The 23567-nt window shown below is 41.4% G+C and overlaps 4 protein-coding genes across 9 annotated transcripts in view; 1 reads left to right on the top strand and 3 right to left on the bottom strand.

Moving 5' to 3' along the window:
* Positions 1-68: 68 nt before the first annotated feature.
* si:dkey-178o16.4 (vasopressin V2 receptor) lies at positions 69-3493 on the bottom strand. Its single transcript, XM_005947562.2, has 2 exons — positions 2538-3493; positions 69-2058 (listed from the first exon to the last, which is right to left on the bottom strand). Exons 1-2 carry the CDS (start codon positions 3400-3402, stop codon positions 1850-1852), a joined length of 1074 nt encoding a protein of 357 aa, XP_005947624.1. The 5' UTR covers positions 3403-3493; the 3' UTR covers positions 69-1849.
* Positions 3494-3604: 111 nt separating this feature from the next.
* Positions 3605-13401, bottom strand: trnt1 (tRNA nucleotidyl transferase, CCA-adding, 1). Of its 2 annotated transcripts, none has more exons than XM_005947570.2 (8): positions 13345-13401; positions 12914-13043; positions 10420-10613; positions 9354-9492; positions 8573-8699; positions 8263-8456; positions 7242-7495; positions 3605-4370 (listed from the first exon to the last, which is right to left on the bottom strand). In XM_005947570.2, the coding sequence occupies exons 2-8, from the start codon at positions 13041-13043 to the stop codon at positions 4125-4127; spliced, it is 1284 nt and encodes a 427-aa protein (XP_005947632.1). In that variant the 5' UTR covers positions 13345-13401; the 3' UTR covers positions 3605-4124. The 2 variants fall into 2 exon arrangements, with proteins under 2 accessions (XP_005947632.1, XP_005947631.1); XM_005947569.3 differs by lacking the exon at positions 13345-13401 and adding an exon at positions 13228-13337.
* Positions 13402-13417: 16 nt separating this feature from the next.
* arl6ip5a (ADP-ribosylation factor-like 6 interacting protein 5a) lies at positions 13418-18213 on the top strand. The gene is made up of 3 exons (XM_005947568.3): positions 13418-13657; positions 16988-17205; positions 17379-18213. Exons 1-3 carry the CDS (start codon positions 13482-13484, stop codon positions 17537-17539), a joined length of 555 nt encoding a protein of 184 aa, XP_005947630.1. The 5' UTR covers positions 13418-13481; the 3' UTR covers positions 17540-18213.
* Positions 18214-21735: 3522 nt separating this feature from the next.
* Positions 21736-23567, bottom strand: part of frmd4ba (FERM domain containing 4Ba) — a 41341-nt gene continuing 39509 nt past the window's right edge. For 2 of the 5 annotated variants that reach the window (XM_042227139.1, XM_005947563.3), the window contains exon 24: positions 22747-22865. In XM_042227139.1, coding sequence (XP_042083073.1) covers positions 22855-22865 — 11 coding nt within the window. In that variant the 3' untranslated portion in view covers positions 22747-22854. Of the gene's footprint in view, positions 22866-23310; positions 23459-23567 lie in introns of all 5 variants that reach the window. The other 3 variants (XM_005947565.3, XM_005947566.3, XM_005947564.3) reach the window with 3 other exon arrangements.

Raw genomic sequence — 23567 nt, 5'->3', positions numbered from 1 at the left:
AAAAAAAAGAAAAAAAAGTAAAAAAAGAAAAAAGAAATAAAAAGAAAAAAACAAAACAAGTAGGCCTTTATATATTTCATTACTGAGCTGTCAGTGTTTCGTTATTTTATGTCAGTTATTGTAAGTAATTTCCAATTGGATGCTGGGTATGTGGTCAGTATAATCCCAGAATAAGGACACGTCATAGTGTTTTATACTATAAACACTACCAAGCAGAACTGAAATGCGACCCTGTAATGCATGAAAACTGAAGTGGGGTGGCCAATATTTTTATTTATCAAGTTCTATGGTGAACTTTTGGTCTTGGTGTAGGGAACCATTTATATTTTAGGGGGTGCGCTGATTGGTTTAAATATTAATGACCTCACGAGCGCCCAGCAGCCGTTGTTCTTATTACTGTTAAATGTCCTTGCCGAGGCCCTGCTGGGCGCTCGCTGATGAGGGTAAAAGCAGATTTATTGTTGGACAATTTGTGTCGGATTTGTCTGTGCAGCCTAATGAAAGCACAGAAGCGCATTTCTTGTGGCCGTAATGATGTTTCACAGAAATGTTTTATTAAGTTCTCCTGGCTTTCAAATTACACACAGAAGATGCACATCTTCAACCGCTCGCTTCAGAAAGATGTGCCGCATGCTGGGTTTTTGCTAATCTTTCCCACCTCGCTCTCCGTGAGTTCTAATGATATGTTGTATAATAATATAGAGCGCACGATTGAATAATTACATACGCTTGCATTCCATCCTCCACGTGGAAGATGGAAACGCTATTAAGTGATCTTCAGCAGAAAATTTGAGGCCTAAATATAAAGTGAGCAAACAGAAGTATGTGTAACCGAGGCCTCCGAGTGCAAATAAACAGTTGAGCTTTAAATCCAAAGGGATTTTTTCTTTTCTAAACGTGACGGTGCTGATGGGAAGAAAGAAACAAGTCATCAGAAATCACAGCCCTAGATCCTTGGGGGATGAAAGGAAAAATGGCAACATGTATCAATGACTCTCTAGGGGCACTGAACACAGAGTGTCTGAAAATAAGTACTATTGATGTCGCCTGTTAACTATTTCAGCCACCGAGTGTAGGTCGGACACTGTCATACACATGATCGTATGTACACATGGGCGTAAAAGAGCTTGAAGTATTTAATTCAGATGACATACGAGATATTTAAACACAGACACGGGAACAATCGCATTTAGGTGAAACATTTCACAAGATCAGCTGATAAACAAACTTTTTGGGGAAAATATTCAACGCAGTAAAATATCAGAAACAACATTTCGAGTCATGCACCGCAGTCTTTTTAATCAAATCACAACTGAAGCTGGTGGGGATGTGATTATTGGCTTTCGAGGTTTTTACTCGTCAGCTGGTCTCAGACAAAATAAAACTCCTACCTGATAACGGTGCCAGAAGAAAACGCTACTGCTCAAGTTATTATCAGCTGGAGACCATTCATATCTGAGCATTTCCTGCTAATAAAGTCAAAGTAATATTCAAGCTCAGGTTAGTGCTTGCAGAGAGACTTCCTCTGAGCACCACGAATGTCAAATTTGGGATTTTAGTGAATTTATCCAGTACTTGAGGACATATTTCAGTCACAGCTATTTTTTTTTTTATTGTTTTTGTTCTTTTAATTTGAAAAATGTTTTCAAAATGTGATGTGCAAGATCGTGTGTCTGGCATTTTCTGTATGAAAGCGTTGTATGCAGTGATCATCTGTACAGTAGGAACATTACACTGCTAGGCTGTTTGCCTTCACACTTATTAGAAGAGTTTCAGTCTTTACCATGAGGGAGCCGTACTTTCACACCATGCGAAATGAGGTGTAATCAGTGTGTGATCATCGGGGCTTTCATCTGCAGTCCGATAGGCTCTTGAGGCTGATGTACATGGAGCTGACCACAGTGGCTTCTTCCTGCATGGACTCCTTCAGGTCAGGCTGACCTACACAAAGCAGGCTGACCACCCTTTTGGGTAGCTTTCCGCTAAACAGCATGTAGATGCAGGGGTTCACACAGCTGTTTAAACTGGCAAGCAGCATCAAGATGGTGAAGGTTGCACCTGGAGATAGATGAGGAGGACATGAGAGTCACTTTATTTGGGCTTGGTTGCCTCTTACAGATTTGTGGCTATTTTAAGTTATCTGTTGATGCTTTGTGAAATTAAGGACCATTAACCTTTGACCTAATGTACTGTCTGTCGATTACAGTGACTTCATTCAAGTGGAGAGGGCATCCTTCCCTCGTAATTTCACTTTTAAAGTACACTTTCATTGTAATACTAAGAGATTTTAAGGTGTAGATGTTAGAAATAATGTAATTTACTGGATGTATTAAGTGTAACGGGATTGTATAAGTGGAATGAGTTCAAAGCAATTATGCAGAAAATTCTAGTTTCCTCCTCTATTGTTTTCCTGAGCATGATGGCGTTTGTAGCCAGTTAAACTTGCAGTAATAACATTTTTTTTATTTTTTTGCTTTCCAGTGACTTTTATGTCAGACTGTGCCCTTTTTGCGTGTTGTGGGATCATGTCTTCTTACTCTGTGTGGGTGCCTCGTCGTCCCAGACAGCCCAAAGCTGCACGGTGAAGAAAGGTGTCCAGCAGAGGATGTATGCGAGCACGATGACCACGGTCATCTTCACCGTCTTCACCCTGGCCTTGGACACTCCTGCCACGCTGCTGGCCCTCGATGACGGAGGCTTGCTGACCGCTTCCCCGACGTGGTGCGTCTTCATGTGGAAGTTAAGCTGCACTGCGCGGCAGATGCGCACCTGGCACACGATCACGGTGAGAATTGGCAGGACGAATATCACCAAAGTCGTCCAGGTTACGTAGGCTCTCCGTCCCCACGGCTCGATGAACTGCGCCCAACAATCGTACACGCCGGGAGCGACCTCGACCCGAGAGAAGATGAAGACCTGCGGGAGGCTGCAGAGGACGGAGACGCACCAGGCGGCGCACACCGGACCGTTCCAGCGCGCCCTGCGCCTCTGGAAAGTTACCATGGGATTGCAAATGGCTTGGTACCGATCTATAGTCATCACTACGATCATGTACGTGGAGGCGAACATCCCGACCACCTGCAGGTATTTTACCGCCCGACACAGCACATCTGGACCGATGAACCTGTCGGTGATGTCCCAGATGAGTTGGGGGCAGACTTGGAAAAATGTGACCACCAAGTCAGCGACGCACAGGTGGAAAACGAAGACGCGCATTCTGGAAAGCGGCTTCCTGCGCTTCCACAGCACCAGCAAGATCCCAAAGTTTAGGATCCCCGCTGTGATGAAGATGATGGCGAGAAGGGCGATTTCCACCTGCGCCAAGCGCTCATCCCGAGGATCGTCACCAAACGGTGCACTCTCCGAAGAGACGTTACTGATATTTACACCGATCCAAGCCATGCGTTCAACCCAAGCGTAGCACAGAGGGGATTAAATAACCACTCCAGGTGAATCCAGCGGCAGAGGCAGCATGTGAACGATACAGAAAACTCTTGGCGATTTCATCGAAATGTAAAAACGACGGCGGGAGGGACACGGGCTGAACAACTGTTGAGCTTCTTCATACACATAGAGCGGTAGTAAAGGAGATCAGCGGGTTTTATGTCTCATCTCTGTGGGAGGGAGGAGCAATCTCACTCCAGCACAAAAATTTTTATTTCTCACAGTGCCAGAAACATTAGGATTCACACACAGGGGCCACCTTTTATTGTACAGAGCATGCAGAAAAGGGCAGCCATGAAAACAGAACCTTTTAGTAGAAGTGTAAAATGATCTGTACAGAAAACAGAAATACAGTCAACATAAAAAAGCCACAGACACAAACATTCCTCTGCTTCCTATCATCATATGAACAATGAAAATAAACATCTACTCTGAATAAACTGAATTTATTCCATGTGTTGTCGTCCTTTACAGGTCAGAGCGAGTTTACTGCAAAAGATGAGAATTCAACTGGCTGAGCATCAACAATAGTGGCCCAAGGCTGCAGGCTCAGGCTAAAGAGCATTTTTCCGCCCGATTTCATGTCTCAAACAATACCCAGGAGCAGTGCAGTCGCAGCATCAAGCGTCCATGTGATTACCATCTAAACACAACAAAAACATTTCTGCTCCTCTGCTTGTTTATAGCTTTACATAACTCAGCAGTTCATCTTTGTCCATCTGGTAATGACTCTTCTTCCAAATGTCACGGAGCTTCTGTAAGGTGGCGCCTATCTCTTTGCCCGAGGTGATGCCCAGCTTCCTCAGATCGTGCCCGCTGATGGGGAAGCGAGGGATGGACCATCTGCTCAGCTCTGACAGGAGCTTCTCCTCACCTTTGTACTTGAGCAGCTCGCACACTTTACTCTGGGAATCCAGCTCCCGACTCTGAAAGGATGCGACATGTGTGTGAATCGAAGTAACCACAGAGGGATTTTCTAGAACATCCCAGTCACAAGCAACAGTAAGAAAGGTTGACCATTTACAGTAAATACTTGGCTGAACTGTTCAGGACACTGTGGTCTGATCAGGTTTGACTGACAGCGGTCTGGCAACAAAAGCAGACAAATCTTTAACTGTCGCCACCGCTTTGACTCAAATTCTCTTAAATCCTGAGTGGTTAAAAATATGCAGCTGCACATTTTTCCAACTGACTCTCAGCCAACGTCAAACCAACATGCACACAGCAAAACCCAAATAAAGGAATCTGCTCTATAAGGCGAGACAAGCCCAGTGAGAAACCAGTCTTCGTTCTTTCTCCGTCTACTTTATCCAGTGGTGCCTCTGGTGATGGAAGGGTTAAAGTATTGTGTTTTTGTTTATCAATGTCAACCTGAGTAAAACAAAAATTAAATTAAAAGATATAAGAACAAAAACAGTCTAAAAAAAGTGACAGCTTAAGATACAACGACTAAATTTGGTTTTGAAAATAACTTCAGAAAAATGGTGAGAACAGAACACTGTCTCTCCCAAACTGACTTTTTCTATATTCAGTAAACATGCCATCTTTCAATTATTGCTTAATCCTACAAGGTGTTGTACATGTTCACTTCCTCGCTCACAGTCAGGGATCCACCAGCATGTTATAAACCAGGCAGCCCTCCTGGCCTAAGCTGACTCTGCACCGATCACTTTTTATTTTTTAAAGAAAGCTGCAACCATTAAATGGTGGAACTTAAAACTCTTACTTGTTCAGCTGATTTTCATTCACTAATTGAATGACATGAAGCAAGAGTCACTGGATTAAATAAACCAGAAATAAACCAACTCCCTCCTTTACTCGCTATATTTGCATAAATGTCTTGATGGCTCTTTTTAAACTTCAGGATACTTCCTGTTGATGGTCACACTCTTTACTGTCTGTGTACAAAACATTTTAAAAATCTACCTCATCTTGACATTTACGAGGCTTTCATGTCACAATCAGTATGTTTGTTAGTTTCCATAATTAGTTTTGTCACCAGCTCAAGACACGACTACTCGCGCTGGTAGCAAAGCACATTTCCATAGCACGGGAGCGTTTATGACTTAGAAACAATACTTACAAGTGCGGTGTGAAGTTTCAACATATAGAAAATATTGTAGAAAGATTTAAAATATGTCGCATTTGACCCGTGGTCAATAAACTGATCTTAAAGTCAAAGTAATAATAATAATAAGGTTGTATAGAGCCATTTAAAACTATGGTTCTTACTACCATTGTTTGTACTGACCACAAGCATATAGCGACTGATATACGGATTCTAAATATCACAGTACTTTGTACCTCTGATCTCTCTTTGCGGTCAAGTTAGGTTAAACTTTCATAAAATGTCTTATCTGTAAAATCCTGCTGCCTTTGTTTGCATTGGCAACACTTTTTTTTCAATTAGTCCCTAAAATGTGTTAATTTTACTGCACTAAACTTCAAGTACATTTAAAAAGAACAAAGAAAACAAAATAACTACATATAAAAGACAATACTATTCCCTCATAAATACTGCCCAGCATGTATGTCTAGTTATACATGGAAATATAAAGAAAGTGTAGAATGTCAATAATGTAGGCTTTATAGTGCTGAAATTGTCTATTATACTTTAGCTTGAATGTGGAATCATGTGTCTAATTAGCAAATCTAAATACAATTTCATATTTATGTCTTTAAGAACTTCAATGACAGTTTTAAAAAAAATACTGCTACAACTAAAACTGAAGTTGAGCTACGGTTTGTGAAAGATGCACTAACTACAGAAAGAACTAGCAGAGTGTTTTGGTAGCTGTAGAGCAGGGATAGGCAACTCCAGGCCTCAAGGGCCGGTGTCCTGCAGGTTTTAGATGTGTCCATGATCCATCACAGCTGATTTAAAGGGCTAAATGACTCCTCAGCATTTCTTGAAGTTCTCCAGAGGCCTGGTAATGAACTAATCATTTGATTCAGGTGTGTTAACCCAGGGTGGGATCTAAAACCTGCAGGACACCGGCACTCGAGGCCTGATGTTGCCTACCCCTGCTGTAGAGTATTTGACCCTAACAGATCTGGTTTTGGTTCGGCTCTTTGACCTGTTCTAGGCTCCTCTGTTACCCCCTGCTCTCCTGCAGTGGCAGTGCACAGTGTTAGCTGGCTTTGATAGATGAGATTATAAACTAATTAAAAATAAAACTGATGTTTCTATAAACTCTGGTGTCAGTCTCTCTCCGGTGTGTTTCAGCTTATGAGCTGGGTTGTAACGAAAACTGATCAAAGCTTAAACTAGTGTCAAATCAATTTAGCAAATCTATTATGTTGACATTTCCACATAAAAAAACAAAACAACTTTAAAATAACAGCTAAAACAAATACTGCTAAAACACAAACTAAGGTTCAGCTAAGATTTGTGAAATATGCACCATTTACAAAAATAACTATCCGAATGTTTTGGAAACTATTTTTTTTATTCTACAAACATTGCAAAGATAAATATTTCATCAAAGATCAGCAGTGGTTTTGGTTCAGCTCTGGTTAACGATGCCACACATTTCCTAAATACTTCCTGCCTCTGAAAACAAAGCCGTAACAGTCGGATGAGAACATGCTGCAGTCTGTTGTGAATGACTGCTGCAGGCTGGCAACTCTTGAACATTAGCGACACAGGCTATGGTAGGGAACATTCACAGACTCAAAGGGTTAATTAATGTCTGTGAAACTGGCTTTTTAAACACATATGTGACTAATATCAGTGACCACATTGGTCTGGAAATAATATTCTCTGTACAGACCGAGTGGAAGAAGAAGAAACTTACGTCAATAATAAAGTCAGTGAAAGGTTTGAGGCTGTCTGGCTCATCTTCTCTCTTGCAGAGCTCCCGTCTGTATTTGACCAGAAACAGTGCCAGGTTCTTCTCCTCTCTGGACACCTTCAATCGGATGTCCATCTTTTCCACCTGCTCTGGGGAGCGGAACAGAGCAGCCAGGATGGTCATGGGTTTGGGAGAGCGGTCTTTGGCGTTCTGCCACACTCGCTTCATCTCGTCAATATCGCCATCTGGAGGTAACCCTGAGGAGCAGCAGGGACAGGAGGGAGTGACCAGAACTGATGTGTAACAAGACAGAAAATGTTTGGTAGAATGATTTCTCCCTCAATCCTATTAAATACTAATTTAACAAGAGTTAAATCAGAGGAAATAGAACCTTATTAGATACGAGGCAATAATAGAGCTCAGAGGACCACAGACATCAGGAGGCACTTAATCCTCTTTATCTCAGGGAAGGAAACCAAAACTTTCTCCCAGTTATAAACAGCTGCAAATTGCAAGAAAAAGGTTGGCACATTTGATCCATTATGTCCAGACCTATGCTAAGAAAACAATGATTTCACTGCCATCCCCTCAGCCCACTTTTAAGAAGGATCCGTGCCAAGGCAAAAGGGATACCATGCTCTACACAAAGAGGTCAAATTTGACCATATTGGGTAAAAAATGTTGTCTACAAAAAGCATATTTCACAAATAATAACCAGTTCTATGAGTATGAGTGTAGGTGTAACCGTCAGCTAAATAAATACATAAAATTAAAAAAATAAATAAAAAAAACCTACAGGGAAAAACTAATGTTGACATCTGAGCTGCAACCACCATGATTTCCTTTTTAAAATAATTTATTTTTCTAATTCATCTTTGGTAGTGCTGGATATAATGTGAAAAACTCTTAAAATGTCAGATTTACCTTTTCTTCTTTTTAAAAACAGCTGAACATAAACATATAAACATTTTTTATCTGGAGTTTAAAATTATTAAGACACCCAGCCGTGCCCTCCCTCTCTCACCAAGGTACTGAGCCAGTTCCAGGCTGTAGATCAGCTCCAGCAGGTGAGCAGCATGGTTCCCGACCGCCAACTTTTTTAGCTCCACCCAGATTCGCTCTCCCGATATAGCGCCCAGCCCGTGACCATTTTCCCTGATGGCAGTCAGTGTCTCAGACTCGTGGTCACCGGGCTCCGAAGCAACTCGGCCGTAAAACCTGCGACAAAATGATGGGAGTGAGGTGGTTAGTAGGCTCACGTCAAACAAGGAAGACAATCTGCTTTTTAAACTTCACAGTCTCAAGTAGATACAAAAAGAAATGAGGAAGTCTACCTAAAATATCGTAGTATTCTCAGGTAGTCCTCTTTGATCCTTTGTTCAGCGCTGCCAACAAACCGCACTTTACGGTTCTGCAGGTCCTCATATCCACGATAATAATCATACAATGTGCCGTCCAGACCTGTTATAGGAAGCAGAGTCACACGACTTGTCACAAAAAAATTGGAATGCAAAAACAATACTTTTTGGTTGCAACTGGGAACTTCAGACCGACTCTTCTTCTAGTTCTCTTTAATTTGTTTGTTTTTACATTGATTTCGCATATGAAAACTGATTTAAGCTTGCATGGCAGGTTTGAGATGCACATCACTGATGTTTTGACATTTTTAAATATCAATATAGCAACATAATTTCTGACATTTTAAGTACTTCCAAAACTGTTTTAATGTGTTTATTCTCAATACAAACTCAAGTTCTCTGCTCTGTGATTGTCAAGAAAATTCTGGACAACCTGCTCGAGTGCTTCCTGTGGCTTAAGCTTCCTTTTGAACTCACTGTCAAGCATCAGTTAACAGATTTCAGGAAAAACACCAAGAACACATTCCTAATTTTGGTGTTTTTCCAGAGACCAGATTTATTTCTTAAATGGTGAATCTGTCCCATTATCACAGCTGTACAATACTTGAAACATCATCATTTAAAAAAAAGAAAACGTGCTAGATGAAAATGGTTTTTAGATTTTGAGTGAAGGTGAAGGTACAGGTGAAAGAAGCTCAGTGTTATCAATTCTTTGTACAGTCCATTTTTAGGCTCAGTGGAGAAGAAGGGAAATTACCCAGAAACATGGAGTTAATGGTGAGGTCTCTCCGCTCAGCATCTTTCTGCCAGTCAGTTGTGAATTCCACCTCTGCATGACGTCCATCAGTCTGAACATCCACTCGCAGTGTGGTCACCTCAAAGCTCTCATTGTGCAGCTGCAAACACCCAATAAAGGAAACACTCATCAAGATCATCCTATTAGTGAGCTGCTTATTTATGCAAAGCATCAGGGCCGTTCAACCATTTCAATCTTTCCATTAAGATTTAAGATTTGACTGATCAGACTGATGATGCAGCTGGCTGCTCAGTGAATCATCACAATCTTTGCTCACGTATTTACTTTATATTTGCACACTTACTTTATTCCACCATTAAAACTGACCCTCACATGACCACGTGGTCATAAACAGATGTGAAGAATCTGGACAATTACACTTTTAGTTTGTAATTCTGTAGGTTATTTACCTTAAAATATAAAACAGCTACTGTATGAGACTAACTTTTTGATTTGTTCATTTAAGTTTTGAATCATTTAATTCTTAATCCTAATTATGAAGAAAGCTCATTCAGCCTAAAACCTTGTTTGACTGGCTTGTTTTTTTCATTTTGTTTTTATTTTAAGAATCATCACAAGTGTTGATTTGGACAAACTAGCTCTAATATTTGCGATGCATTTTTAAGCTTTACTAATTCTTGCCTTGTTAACTCACATGACCTCCTCTTCACCCATATTTACCATAAACACCAACTCTAAAATCTGAACCTCATGCGAATCTTTAAAAATGACACCCAGCATCTATCTATAGAGTACACTTCAAATGTAGCTGTCTAAATACTTATTATTTTCTTAAGTGCATTTTATTTTCTATTAGACAAAAACAGACAGAAAATATACATTTTCTAAGAAATCAGTAATAAAGTTATTGTTCCTTTCAAACAACATTAGCTACCATAACTATACCAGGACAGCAAGTTTGGTTAAGCAGTCGCTGACAGTTAAGTTTAACACTGTTCAAATCAGCTTTTAGCATTATTTAGACAAATGAAAGACTTCATCAGCGTTACACAGCAGAGCCTCTTACTCGTGCAGTGATAGTCCCGTGCTTCTCTCCTTTATTGTTGATCATCCTGATCCCAGCCGTTTGAAACATGTGCTTCATCTCCTCTGGAGTGGCTGTGGTAGCAAAATCCACATCTTCAGGCCGCTTCCCAGACAGCAGATCCCGCACAGCACCTCCAGCTATCCTCAGCTCATGCTGGTGTTTCTCAAACACCTCTGGAAAAACCGTGCAAACACACTCAGGAAGTTGTGCCTGGAGGTTGTTTTGACCTCTGCAGTGTATTTGCTATCTTGCAAATCACCTGACAAGTTTAAAATTTTTAACCATTTCATCCTTAGTCTGTTAATAAAACAGGGAGTTTTACATCTCACGATCTCTTTCTCGTCTAAATATACCTTTTAAAAAAAGGGGGGGAAAGTTTTACACACTGCTTTGGTCCTGAAGCAGACATTCTGACACAGAAGAGAAAGAACAGTTGCATCATCTGTGGAGCACTGCATCAAAGATGCTAAAGTGAAGTTTGAAATGCAGCCATCATCACAAATATCAGTTAAATCAGTCACTCTGGGGTATGTACTGTTTTTGATTAGTTCACTATCATGTTTTACTGACTTGACTCCCACTTAAATCCAACTCTGCTTTTCATACCATCAAAATATGTGAAAAAAAGGGTCTATGGCTGTTTTAATCAACAGGATTTATTCAGGCAGGTTGAGGGACAATATCAGGGAATGACAGCTTCTTATAACTTGGTGACTTTTCACGCAAACGTTGAAAACCTATTTGGCCCGGCTTCTTCAAAATAACATCCACAGGCTATTCAATCATTCTGGCATAAATGAAAAGTCAGTCTCGCCTCCAACCAGATTAAAATGCAGCAGCTCTGCTTCTACCTGTCTACATGTTTTATAATGTGTTTTAAAAGTTTTAAATTATTTTACTAGTCACTTTTAAAGCAGCTGAGGCCCTTCTGGTTGCTCTAAAGTCAAGACTTAAATCTAAAGGTGACCGTGCTATTGCCATCACAGCCCCAAACTTTCGAAAACAATCTGCCCAAGGAGATAAGGTAAAATTGGTGACTACTTGAAATCACTAGAAAAAACACATTTTTATAAACTTGCTTTTGTGATGTCATTGATCTCTCCGGTTTGTCTTTCGCCCTCTTATTGCTGCTTTATATTCTCATTTGGTTTTTAATTCTCTTTTGCTTTCGTTCAAGGAGCTTGTGTTTCTGGTACTGTTTATGTACGTGTGTATTTCTGTCTGTAAACACGATAGCTCAAAAGTTTGACATTAATTATGATATCCATTAAATTTTGGCTTAGACCCACTGAGGTCTTCAAGGTCAACTTAATGACTTGTTGGTCATCCATTCATCCATTCGCTTCCGCTTATCCTTTTTCAGGGTTGCGGGGGGCGCTGGAGCCTATCCCAGCTGTCATAGGGCGAGAGGCGGGGTACACCCTGGACAGGTCGCCAGTCTGTCGCAGGGCCAACATACAGGGACAGACAACCATTCACACTCACATTCACTCGCACATTCACACCTAGTGACAATTTGGGTTATCCAATTAACCTATCCCCACTAAGTGCATGTCTTTGGACGGTGGGAGGAAGCCGGAGTACCCGGAGGGAACCCACGCAAACACGGGGAGAACATGCAAACTCCACACAGAAAGACCCCGGCCTGATGTTGGAATTGAACTCAGGACCTTCTTGCTGTGCGGCAACAGTGCTAACCACCGTGCCAGACTTGTTGGTCATAAACTGACAAAAAGCTTTATAACTTAGAAACTATGATTTTTACAAGTGTGGTTAGCACTGTATAAAGATTTAGAATTTCATGTCCCATTTGGGCTTTAAACCTCTCATTCAAGGTTAGTAGATTGATCTGAAGGTCAAAACAATAATAATGCTACACAGAGCTATTTAAAAGTGTTTCTTACTGTCCAGTGAGTGAGCTGCCTTGGTGGAGATTTGGACTCTCAGGGTGCTTCATGTGTTTTTTGGCTTTTACAATATAATACGTTTCTGATGCAGTGCTTTTTCTGTCTTAATATTTATTTTCTTTTTAAATCCCGTTTTATATTTGGTCCCAATTTCCAAGCTTTCTGTTTTAATACTAAATAAATAAACCAATTATTACTATCAACATAGAAGAACCATCATCTTGTGAAAATTGTTAAACACCCTTCTTTCCGGTATAGTAAACTCAATTGCTCGCCATGGAAGCGCAATGCATTAAAACAATAAACCTGTACCTAATAAAAAACCTCGATGTTGAATAAAAACTGCATTAATAATTAATTGTATAAGAAAGTAAGTAACAGACCGACGGGCGGTCTTCGTTACTTAACTGCTCTCCGAGTGTCCCCATTTATTTTTAATAGGAAGTGATCAAGTTGTCAGTCACTCTGTCATTGTGCACGGGTATTAACATTTCACAAATAGGCGAAAACTCAGAGGTTTAAGTGACCGTGCAGCTGGCACGTGTCCTTCCGCAGCTGTGCCTCACCTGCCAATCCATTCAGTCCATCAGTGAACAGGGACTGGAACTCGCTGGTCTTTAGCTGCATGGTAAACAGGCTTCTCCAACACAAACTTGCTCTACCACTCACACGAGGACTCAGTAACCTGCTCCACATCTGCACAGACAAAAGACACGTTGTCACGGGCTGCTGCTTGGTTGTGTATCACTACTTCTATCGAGCTAGCTAGCTATGAGTCACTGAACGCATGCTCCTGCGCTCGAGCAGCTCTCGTGAACATTTCACGTTGATGTTTTTCCATGCCAACGTATCTGTAACCAAAAACAACAGACAAACTGACCTACAACTTAACAAGGAGATTATATGCGCATAAGTCGCCACTATTTCCCATAACACCGTCCTGTTATCTCTCGTGAAAGCTGGCCGGAAGAGTTTCCATACCGGGCACTTTACTAACCAATAGCGCGAGGTTTCGTCAGGCAGTGTTTTTAACGAACGTGCAACAAGAAGTCTCGCGAGATTCTGGTTTGAAGTTAAGGGCGATTGTCTGTCAGATTCTGTGCGCTGTCAGATTTAGTAAAGGGGGCAGAAGTGATGGCTAGGGTGGAGGTGGCACCGCTCCGACCGTGGACCGACTTCTTTCCGGGCTCAAATAGATTCGCAAAACCAGACAAAGATTTTACGAAATGGAACAACAGAGTCGTCAGCAACCTGCTTTATTATCAAACTAATTATCTGTCTTTGGTCACCTCCGTTTTCCTCCTCGTCGGGTAAGTAATGTTATATCAGAGAACTTCGTCTTTTTTGTTTATTTACCCAGCTCGCATAAAGTACAATGACTGTGATGCACTGCTATTGTTATATTCTCAATATGAACTTTTATTTCTTTGGTGCCAGAACCAACGACCGATCATTAAATGAGAATGCAATTTAAGCAGTGTTAAAATTCACATATATTAACTCTATAGCTGAGAAACAGCCTGCGTTTGTGGGGGCTGCTCTAAACAGTGAAACAGGTATCTGCAGACAATTTTGAGAATGGACTTAAGTAGAATAACTTAAAACAAGATCCATGCACAGACACGTGCCTATGCAAAGGAATTTTCTGAAGTCGTCTATTATCTTGTAACTACATACAAGGTAGATGTGACATATATTATCTCTGATCTAAAACATCCTGGCTTTGCTTCTCACCCCCCCCCCTCCCCCCCTCTAAAGCCCAGCCTCCACTGAGCTGTGCCACAACACTGTTGCTGTGGTCATGAAAGCCCCATAAGCCTTCTGGTCAGCTGTTATATTGCAGATAGCACTGGTGATAAAACAGCAACTTAATCAGAGGCCCCCAGTCTCCTGATTAGTGAGCACTGGAAAATTTGTCAGGGAGAACTTTGACACGTCTGGTTTTTCAGAAAACCCTGTGATGCTATTTCCATTCAGTGTAGAGCAAACAGTGTCTGTGCTGTGTGTTTGTGAAAGTCAGTTGTTTTATAGTGTTATTGTATATGATATATGATAACTCGGAGAAAATAAATCAGTGTAATATTATACTGTTTGTACGGCTTGAAGGCATTTTTGCAAACTTACCAAAGAAGTATTAAAAGTCAGTGTAGGCAGATTAAGTAGGAACTATGTGCAGTGTACTCAGTATTATACCTGTAGACCAAACCTACAAGAAGAAGAGGATTTTCAGGATTAGAGCAACATTCCTAAAAATTAGCAAGAAATCAGCTCTCCATGTTGACTAAACAATAGAGCTAAATATGAGGAAGTAGAGCTAAACCGTCAAAGTATAGATGAGGTGACTGTAACAAGACATTAAAAGAAAAAGTCACTGCAAAAGGAAAAGTTCCAAGTAAAAGTACCACAGAATGCCCAAAGAGCCTCTGTGGACTTTGTGGAGATGAACTTTTCTGCTATAAGAGGACGAACATCTGCATATGACAATGAGTTGATCATGCTACATTTTGACCGCTTCCACCTTCATCAAGCCGTGTTTCCTGAAGTTTTCTTGAGCTTTTTTGATGCCAGTAATCCAACAAAGCCTGACTAAGTTGCTTAGCAGGACACTAGCCACATTTACTGAGGTCATGGACTTGGCCTGGTGGCATCACTGTCGTCGTGCCAAGGCTGGATCTATCACAAAGCAAATATGTCTGCACAGGCACAAGAGATATCTTGATGTCTTGATGGAGATGAGAATAGAATGCTTCAATCTGCTGATTTATTTAAACCTTAGACAACGTGATTATATCAAATTTGGACAATGAGAAGTGTTATTGTGTTTTGAAAATGTAATAAATGCTCAGATTGTCCTATCCTGGATTTGTAAGATTTCAGCCTCACAAAAGTTAATTCTATTTTCTGTTCCTTAGTGCTCTAAATGTTTTTAGTGTGTGAGACATCTGAGCCGCCGACGAGCCAGTTTAGCAGCCCTGCTGTTGAAGAATGTGGTTTGGCATCTTTTGCACTGTCTGTAGTTTCCACGAAACAAGAAAAAGAAAAGGATATCATGTGCATAGCAGTATATGTTGCTCCAAGTATTTAAATCGTTAAGTGTTATCAGGGCCTTCACACATGCATGAAGGCATGCACATGTGCGCTAACACACCCTGATACCATCACTGATTCTGCTTTTCCTCTTTAGCCCTGAGAATATCCACAGCACAGTTTTCCAGTCCATCTTGAATGTGGTCAGCGCAAAGAGGACAGCTCTGGTTTTGCTTATATGCAGTTTTAACTTGCATTTGTGGATGCACCAGTTTAAAATTTATTTCTCATCAGTAGTTTTTAGAAGTGTTCCTGTGCTATTATGCAGTGTTGCGCAAGGGTCTGAAGAGGTCACAGCTAACTCGGTGACACCCCCACACTTTTGGACTGTCTTCTCTGAATCTTTTAACAGCAACACTTCAGGCAAACTCAACCTATTTTGGATGCTTGTTTTCTATCAAGTCATATTTCTAAGTTTTAGTGTGAAATGTTCCACCAGAGTTGTTTGGGTTTTTTTTGTTTGTCTGTTTTTGTTTTGTTTGCATTTCACAACTTTTCCATTTTTCTTTTATGAAACAGGTTTAGTGGCATCAGGTTGCAAACAGCAAGGGGCGTTTCTCAGTTTCAGTGGAAAAATATTAATCATCCCAAGTGTACACACAATTATAAGTATTAGGGGCACATTAAGAAAAATGGAGTTGTTTCAAGACAAACTGCCACGTTTGCCTGTGTACATGAGTTAGTGATCAGCCAGCGTGTGATACAACATACATGCTCTGATATTGAAACTATCGATGCCCTACGAACTGTCCATTACAAGCTGTTTCAAAAGAGAAATCATTCCCTTCATTGTTGCTAAAACTGATTCTGAAGTAGTTTCACCAACTCAGAGGGCAGAGCAACCGTGGCATTTTGTCTTGAACAACTGTAATCTCCACATTTCGACTTTTTTCTCGAAATAGAATTGCGACTCTAATCTTGAAATTTTGACTTTATTCTAATTCTTTTTATTCGCTAAATTTTTCTTGATTTGCCCCTACTGCTGTTTCGTACAATTAAACTAATCTGAGATTTGATTTTTCTAAACCAATCTGATCCACTCAGCAGTTGCTGTTGCACACACAGCATCTGACCGCTTGATGGAGCCAGTTAGCACACAAGAACAGCGCCTGTGCTCCAGCCGCATGTCAGATTCAAGATTCGGGACTGTTTATTGTCATTATGCAAGCATAACGACATTAAGGCAAAAAAAAAAAAAGAGCCTTAAATCACATAAATATACTGACAAAATACATTATATGCAGCATGTACACAGTGCCTTTTGCATGCTTGGACTGAACATGAGTTATTTACTGGCTGTGTATGTCTGTGTAACGTGTATACCTGAGTGTCATAATCGTGTGAAGCTGAGCAGTAGAAAAGCGCACTTTACACAAGTTATTTTACATATTATAAAATGCACATAAGGAGGTATAACCCGAGGGGTAGGACCTGGAGTTGGGCAGACTAATATTGCACACAAGGGTTGTACGTCGTTACCATGGGGTCAAGTTCAGCATTATGCCAAAGCTATTTAAACTTGCCCTCATATGTTCTATGCTGCTGCCTTGCAGGATCCTGAAACCTCTGGAGACGCTCATAGCCATAGTCGTGGTGTCGGTCGTGTTCGTGGTTTCGGTGTGGGTGGGGGAGAACGGAGCTGCGATCAACCACTTTAAGAAGCAGAAACCTTCGGCGTTCATCATTTTGATCATGGTTGCCAGCTGCATATTGATTTCCATGCTGGGGAGCATCTTGGTATTCATGTGGGCCATCACTTTACCCCTGACTTGTAAGTTTGGCTTTCAGAGGGGATTGGGTGATTGAATGTCTAATAATTCTTCAGAGCATAATGATCACTGCATTTGTGACATCATGAAATGTTTCAAAATCAATGAAACACATTTTCCAGATCCTCAAAGTGTGATATTACAGCTGACATTTTTCTACGGGTTTGTTTTTCAGTAATATTTGCACATGCTTCATGTCGCAAACGCAATATGCAGAATAAGCTGGAGAACAAGATGGATGGATTTGGACTGAAGAAGACGTTTATGGGCATTCTGCTGGATTCTCTGGGTCAGCAGGAGGAAACCATTCAAAAGATAAACAACTTTCTGAATTAAAAGTTAAAGAGTGACTGGATTTGAGAAGAACCAAATGCACATCTGTGCACCAAAGATTATGACTTTTTTAAAAAGAAAAAAATTTTGCTTAGATTTCATATGTTTGTCTCTCTCAGTCTAAACCCCTTGAAGTTTCATGCACAGCTTGTGATTTAAAATGAAAGATTGTTATCTAAAGGGCTTTATCTTTACCTCAGGGCTTCTGTCACTCTACCCAGAACTTGTCAGGGTACTTCTTTTTTTGTTTTTTGTTTTTTTTCTCCGAACAGTGATGAGGGCGTGTGAGTGCAGCCTCACATCTCTGCTATGCAGTGTGCAAGTGTTCCTGTAAAACCAGCTGCAGACTTAACCCTGGGTACGAAATCTGTGTTGAATCATTCTCAGAAACAGCCGTCAGCCCTGTCTGTTTGTGCTCAGCTAAAATTGCGAAAGCAGCACGAGTGTTGCCTTTTAACAAAGAATGAAGAGTGCACGCTCAACTTAGCTGTACTGCCAAGAAGCTCGGAGGCTGGATTGAATAATCTGCTCACGTAAAATGTAACACCAGCTTCAGTCCACCAGCCCACCCGATGCTCATCCAAATAAAAAGTAGACAAAAGAGAGAGGACTGCTGTGTCTCAAGTCAAACTGCTTTGTCAATATTGTAAAATAAAGACTTCAAAGGTGACCCGTGACCATCAGTGTTCCCTCTGAATCTTTGAGTGCTTCATCTTGACAGTGATGGATTGGTTAACTTTACTTTCCTCTCCACTTACCCCAAATGCTAATCAGTGGGCTTGCAGTAGATTATAGTGCAGAGAGCTGACAGTGGATTCATCTGCACTCACTCACCTCCAAACCCGATTTAGTCGCTGTGTCAGCTTCTCTTTTATTGGATTCCATTTAAAATTGATTGCAGATAACAAGAATCCATCCAGAACCTAATGCTCTGTTATTCGGTTTGAAGCGGCAGCGAGGGGAAAACGGGAGGATGGTCCATGTTAACCCTTTGCTTTCTAACTTTGCTGTAGCTGATGATCTCTTCGCATTGCTCAGTTGGACTCAGCTGCTGGGTTTCCCCCCCCTTTTTTTTACTTCAGCGCTGATTTATGTCCTGCGGTGCTTCATCAGCATCCATATTGTGAAACTTGGACGAGTAAATATAAGCACCGGTGGCAGTCTAGTCAAGTAAAGTCATGTCTCAGAGGGCACAGTGGAAGCCCTTGTTCTAGCTGCTGATGCAGCTGCTGCGAAGATCGTATCGGCACGTGTGCTGCTGCACATCCAACAGGTGTGTGTGTTTGGTCTTTTCTTCTTCACAGTCTCTCCAGGAGTGAGGCCTATTTTACACTCTACAATACCAAAATCTTGTTTCTGTGCATTTCTGGGCAAAAATCAGCTGCTTTCACCTGCTGCGCGCTTCTTGCACGGGACACTGAGCAATGTACAGTACACAGTGCTTGCTTTTGCATGGTTACGCGTACTTGCTGTGCTGCCTTCCACTTGACCCCTGCGTCCCCACCCCCCTCCTCTTCCCTGAGAGGCTTTGGCTTGTGGCTAGCTAAGCTGGTTAGCTAGCCTCATAACTCAAACAGCCTGTCATTCAGCAGATCTCGGCTGCTTAGACCTACACCACAGCCGATCATGTGACCCATTAATGATGACCCACCATGACCTGTGCAGTCTGCTGTATCCTCATGTGAGCTGTTCCACCTTCCGGTTTGTCCATGGGTTTTTTTGTTGTTGTTGTTGCCTCCTTTTGAAGGAAGAGACAGGAATGAGCTGTGAGAGCATGTGACCTGGTCAGCTAATCCAGTCGTTCACCTTTCATAGCTTGTCAGAGTCATTACTCCCTGAATCCTGGGGAAGTCGCAGGATTCGGGGAGTAAGCACAGCATGATTTCAAGCCATTTTAATCTCAGTTTGGCTGAGCCCTGTGGCTGCTCAGTTTAGTGTTTCATGTGTGACACTTCCTGTGTGTGCTACCATTGGGAACATTGTACATTCTATATTTAATAATCACTCAGTGTACAGCTGGTCTATTACAGTCTTTATCATATAACTGCCTGCACTGAGGAAAATCAAGGATTAATGAAAAAAGTGAAACTGAACTAAAACATATTAGCTTCGGGGCTGTAATGCGGAAACAAGAAGCTGAAAGGTCCTAAAACGGACAGCCATGGAGCTTAGGGGATTTGGTGAGTTTTTCTTTTGCATGAACTTATTTACACAAAAGAAAATGTATACAAAAGATGGACACCACGCCACCATGACGCCACCCATTGTTTATTTAAGTCCAGTTGTCAGGCATCGTGCGTGTGTTTCCGCCATTGCTATTGTCATTTTGGAAACAGACTTGCTGAACGAGGGGGGGGGGGACCTGACAGAAAATCAACGGACAGTACCCACTCATGAGTTGTCATACACAAAATATGACCGTTATACTGGTTATATTACCTATATAAAGTAAGGCTGCCCAGCAGGCGGGTCATTTTCCACTTGGATCACTGTCCTTCTGGAGCTGTTTGAAATTTCTGTTCCCATTGTTGATTGTAACACATTTGCAGTTTATTATAGTTCATTTCAGTATTTTCACACATTGCTTGTAACTGCCACTTGACCTCATTCAGTTGCAAACTGATAGCAGACTGACTCCATCTTATCATTTTATCACCACATCGAGGCACCAAAGTCTTTTTGAAGAAGCCAACTGACAGCAAGTGGTCGTAGACATGGTCCCTGTCTACGAAGCGACCCCATCAAGGAGACGAAGTGAGGAGTTCATTACACACATTCATGATAATTTGGGTTGTGCTGCAGTCTCCAACCACTCTCTTCCCTAGTTTGCCCCAAGGGTTGTTTTTCCCCCATAAGCCTCTATGCAGAATGCAGGTTTAAGGCACTTCAGGATCCAGGAGCTGTGTCGATCATTTATGGTTCTCTATGGTTCTCATGGTAATCTAATACACTATTCAACACTGTTTAGTGCAGGTTTAAATCAGAAACCATTCAGTCAATGAACTTGTAATGCAGATATTTGATGCCAGTACTTGACAGGTTTCAATACTTTGCGTAACTGACGTTTCCATTAGTCACACAGGTATTGGAGTCCATGTACAGCCTTAATCCACTCTGCATTACAAGAGTTTTGTGTGTTGCGTTTTAGATAAAGAGAAAGTCAATAGAAATCTATTGTTTATGTAGTGAAGTGTCAGCTGGAACAGCCTCCCATGATGTCTGACTACAGCTGGTGTGGCGCGGCCGAGACAGGGAGACAGCTGGATGAAGAGCTCTCCCCCTCTTTCGCTGCCCGAGGAGCTGGAATTGTCCAAGACCTCCCTTGAGCTTGCTCAAGAAGCATAAAACTGAGAGGCACTCTGAGCAAGGAAAGCTGCTCAACTCTGGCCGTCTTAAAGAGGGGACCCGAGGCAGGATACATCGATAGAAAATGTGCAGCAGCACAGGAAGGAAAGGAAGGGGAATGGTAGTGAAAGGTTATAGTACAATGTGAAGGGAGGAGGGCTCGGATAACATGTGTAAAACAGACTTCTCATAACATGAATGCCTGCAGGGAGGGTTTGATGCTATAAACACTAGCTTGTCATTCACACAGAAGACACAAGGAGAGGTTTTATAGCCCATAGTGGGTGTGACAGCCTTTAAAGACTGGTTTGGTCGGTTTACAGCTTAAGAACCCGCACACACAAAAAAGTGCCTGGTTACACAGCAAGGCAGTGAGAAAGTACAGCAGAGCGACAGAACTCTGCAGAGCAGTGAGTTTCTATAACCGGCTCATTTATTCACACTTGACTGTCATTATGAGTGATTGCAGCTCTGTATTCATTAATTCTTAAGACGCTCAAAAGAAAAAAAAACCCCCAGTACTTTAGAGTTATCTCTCTTACTATAATCTGCTTCCTTGAATGAACACCAGATAAGCAGCTTCCAAACCATTTATATGAGGAAAACTCATTTGTGTTGTGTTCTGCAGTCATTAAATGTAAATGACACTTTAGGTTTTCTACCTATTTTCCTTCTGGAAGTGGTGATTATTGCACTTTTATACTCAATTTCATTAACTGAATTGGCCCAGCAGACGTTCATTTAGCTAATTCAAAGGATTTGGATTTAAATCCTGTGTTGTCCTGCACTAAGGGGGATAAGACGCTTCGAAGGCTCAGTTTTAAATAAATATCAACCACAAACAAAAGCACTGGGAAATTCAATTTTTTTTAATCCAAACCATTGTAATTATACAAATTACTAAGAACCAGCTTAACAATAATTGTTTACTATATATTACATGCTTTTCAAATACATAAAAATGCTCTAAAATAATAAAAAAAGACTAAGCCAGTGTATTTACATACCAACATTTACACAGTTTTAATCTCTTGAGAGAAATTTGGAGCACCAGTCCATGATTTCCAGCATGGATGAAATAACCATGTTCAAAACAAAACAAAACTGGTTTTTCTGTCTTCCCACAGAGGCAGTAATATTCGAAACTGGTGACTCAGGTAATACTTAAGTGGTGCAACAAATAAGCATTTGGCTCAATTATGGTGTAAGTATTGACAGTGAAGCAAACTGAATACTTTGTAAATGACAAACGAGTGTAGAGACCGGAACGGTAACAGATGTTGTAATAGAAACGTGGATCAGGTGACTGCAGAATGTTTCCGGAAGTAGCCTTTTCTCTCGACTCCTATTTAAAGAGTTCAGTGCTTCATTAATGACCTTATAAATCCGTGTCTAATCCTTCATGGTTACAGTGTTCATATGAGTGTGCAAGTAGCACAACAGGATCAGTCATGTTCTTTGTTCATTGCCGCTCGGTATCCTCTTAGAGAGACAGTTTTAGTCCTTGGTTCAGTATCTCTAAAGAGTAATGCTATACCCTTTGCTATACCATTCAGTCCACTGCAGGGCTTGGTATAGTTTCAGTGCACAGGTCCCATCACTACAAACACTCGCAACCCCATGATTAGACACTCCAATGGGGTTCTTGTTGTGATTTAAAATACAGGGATGGGCATCAGTTTGGCAACTGTGTTCAAGAGATCCAGAAATGAGAATACTTCATTTAACGTGCTGAGTTCCACAGAAGTTAAATTCCTTCATTCTTTGGGTTCCTTTTACAAGGAAATTACAAAACAGGTAAGTGCAGTTTAAGGCACAGTGACGTTTTGTCAAGGTGAAGTTTTTGCACAGTTGTAAGGTATCCGGCTAAACTATTGTTCCTGGTTTTGAGTCTTCATGCCAGTAAAGCTGTTCTTCGGGGTCCATGTTAGTGTGCATTTGGCTGTTGATGTGGGAGTCCATTTGGCTGACATCTATATAGGATCTGTAATGAACACACAAAACAAACACATTAGGCTGCAAACTGCTGACTGTGACTGACTACGGGGTTAGAATCGATTAACCCTGGGCTGTGCGTCTAAACTACAAAGGTAAAATGTCAATATAAAACAGCAATGTGAGCCATCACCTGTGTTTCAGATTTTGTAATGTGAATGCTGATTTCAAAGCCAGGGTCAAACATTCTCACCCATTTATAAGGCAGATGCACACAGACACAATAGCCGTCTATACACAAACACATGGCCTTCCAATGCAACAGTGCTCAGGGGTCACATTTTCCCTTTGCCACACAAGTGCTCTCCCACCACCACGAGGCACCAAAGTTCGTCAGTGAAATCAAATGATCTGGTGCTTTCTGTCAGTCCCTGCTATGCATAAAAATTAACACATCACCATCACCATGTGGGGAAGTTTTTACACTTTCTCACCCTTTCTTCTCTCCTGTGACTTTGATTATTGGGGGGGAGGGGATAATTTTCCTGGTCAGTAGCATAGGAAGCACCACCACACCTCTCTAAATACCCAGGGGGGCATGCCATCCTATCACATCCTCGCCACTCAAACTCTGGGAGACATCTGTGCATGAGAGGGGGGCAAAGGTCAGTGGTGAATGAAAGCGCATGGGCAAAGAGTGGAGGGAAAAAACAAACAAAATCTTGACAGTAAAGGAAGACTGCGGAGAAAT

This window comes from Haplochromis burtoni, unplaced genomic scaffold, assembly GCF_018398535.1.
Source record: "Haplochromis burtoni strain Fernald_Lab_line unplaced genomic scaffold, NCSU_Asbu1 Contig_245, whole genome shotgun sequence".
NCBI lineage: Eukaryota > Metazoa > Chordata > Actinopteri > Cichliformes > Cichlidae > Haplochromis > Haplochromis burtoni.
This window is presented reverse-complemented; position numbering and strand designations above follow the sequence as displayed.

Coding starts and splice junctions, on each gene's coding strand:
- arl6ip5a (XM_005947568.3), top strand. CDS start 13,482: ATGGCTAGGGTGGAGGTGGCACCGCTCCGACCGTGGACCGACTTCTTT. Junction 13,658..16,987: donor TCCGTTTTCCTCCTCGTCGG/GTAAGTAATGTT, acceptor GCTGCCTTGCAG/GATCCTGAAACCTCTGGAGA. Junction 17,206..17,378: donor CATCACTTTACCCCTGACTT/GTAAGTTTGGCT, acceptor TTTGTTTTTCAG/TAATATTTGCACATGCTTCA.
- si:dkey-178o16.4 (XM_005947562.2), bottom strand. CDS start 3,402: ATGGCTTGGATCGGTGTAAATATCAGTAACGTCTCTTCGGAGAGTGCA. Junction 2,059..2,537: donor CGACGAGGCACCCACACAGA/GTAAGAAGACAT, acceptor ATCTATCTCCAG/GTGCAACCTTCACCATCTTG.
- trnt1 (XM_005947570.2), bottom strand. CDS start 13,043: ATGTGGAGCAGGTTACTGAGTCCTCGTGTGAGTGGTAGAGCAAGTTTG. Junction 8,700..9,353: donor CATTAACTCCATGTTTCTGG/GTAATTTCCCTT, acceptor TTCCTATAACAG/GTCTGGACGGCACATTGTAT. Junction 8,457..8,572: donor AGAATACTACGATATTTTAG/GTAGACTTCCTC, acceptor ATTTTGTCGCAG/GTTTTACGGCCGAGTTGCTT.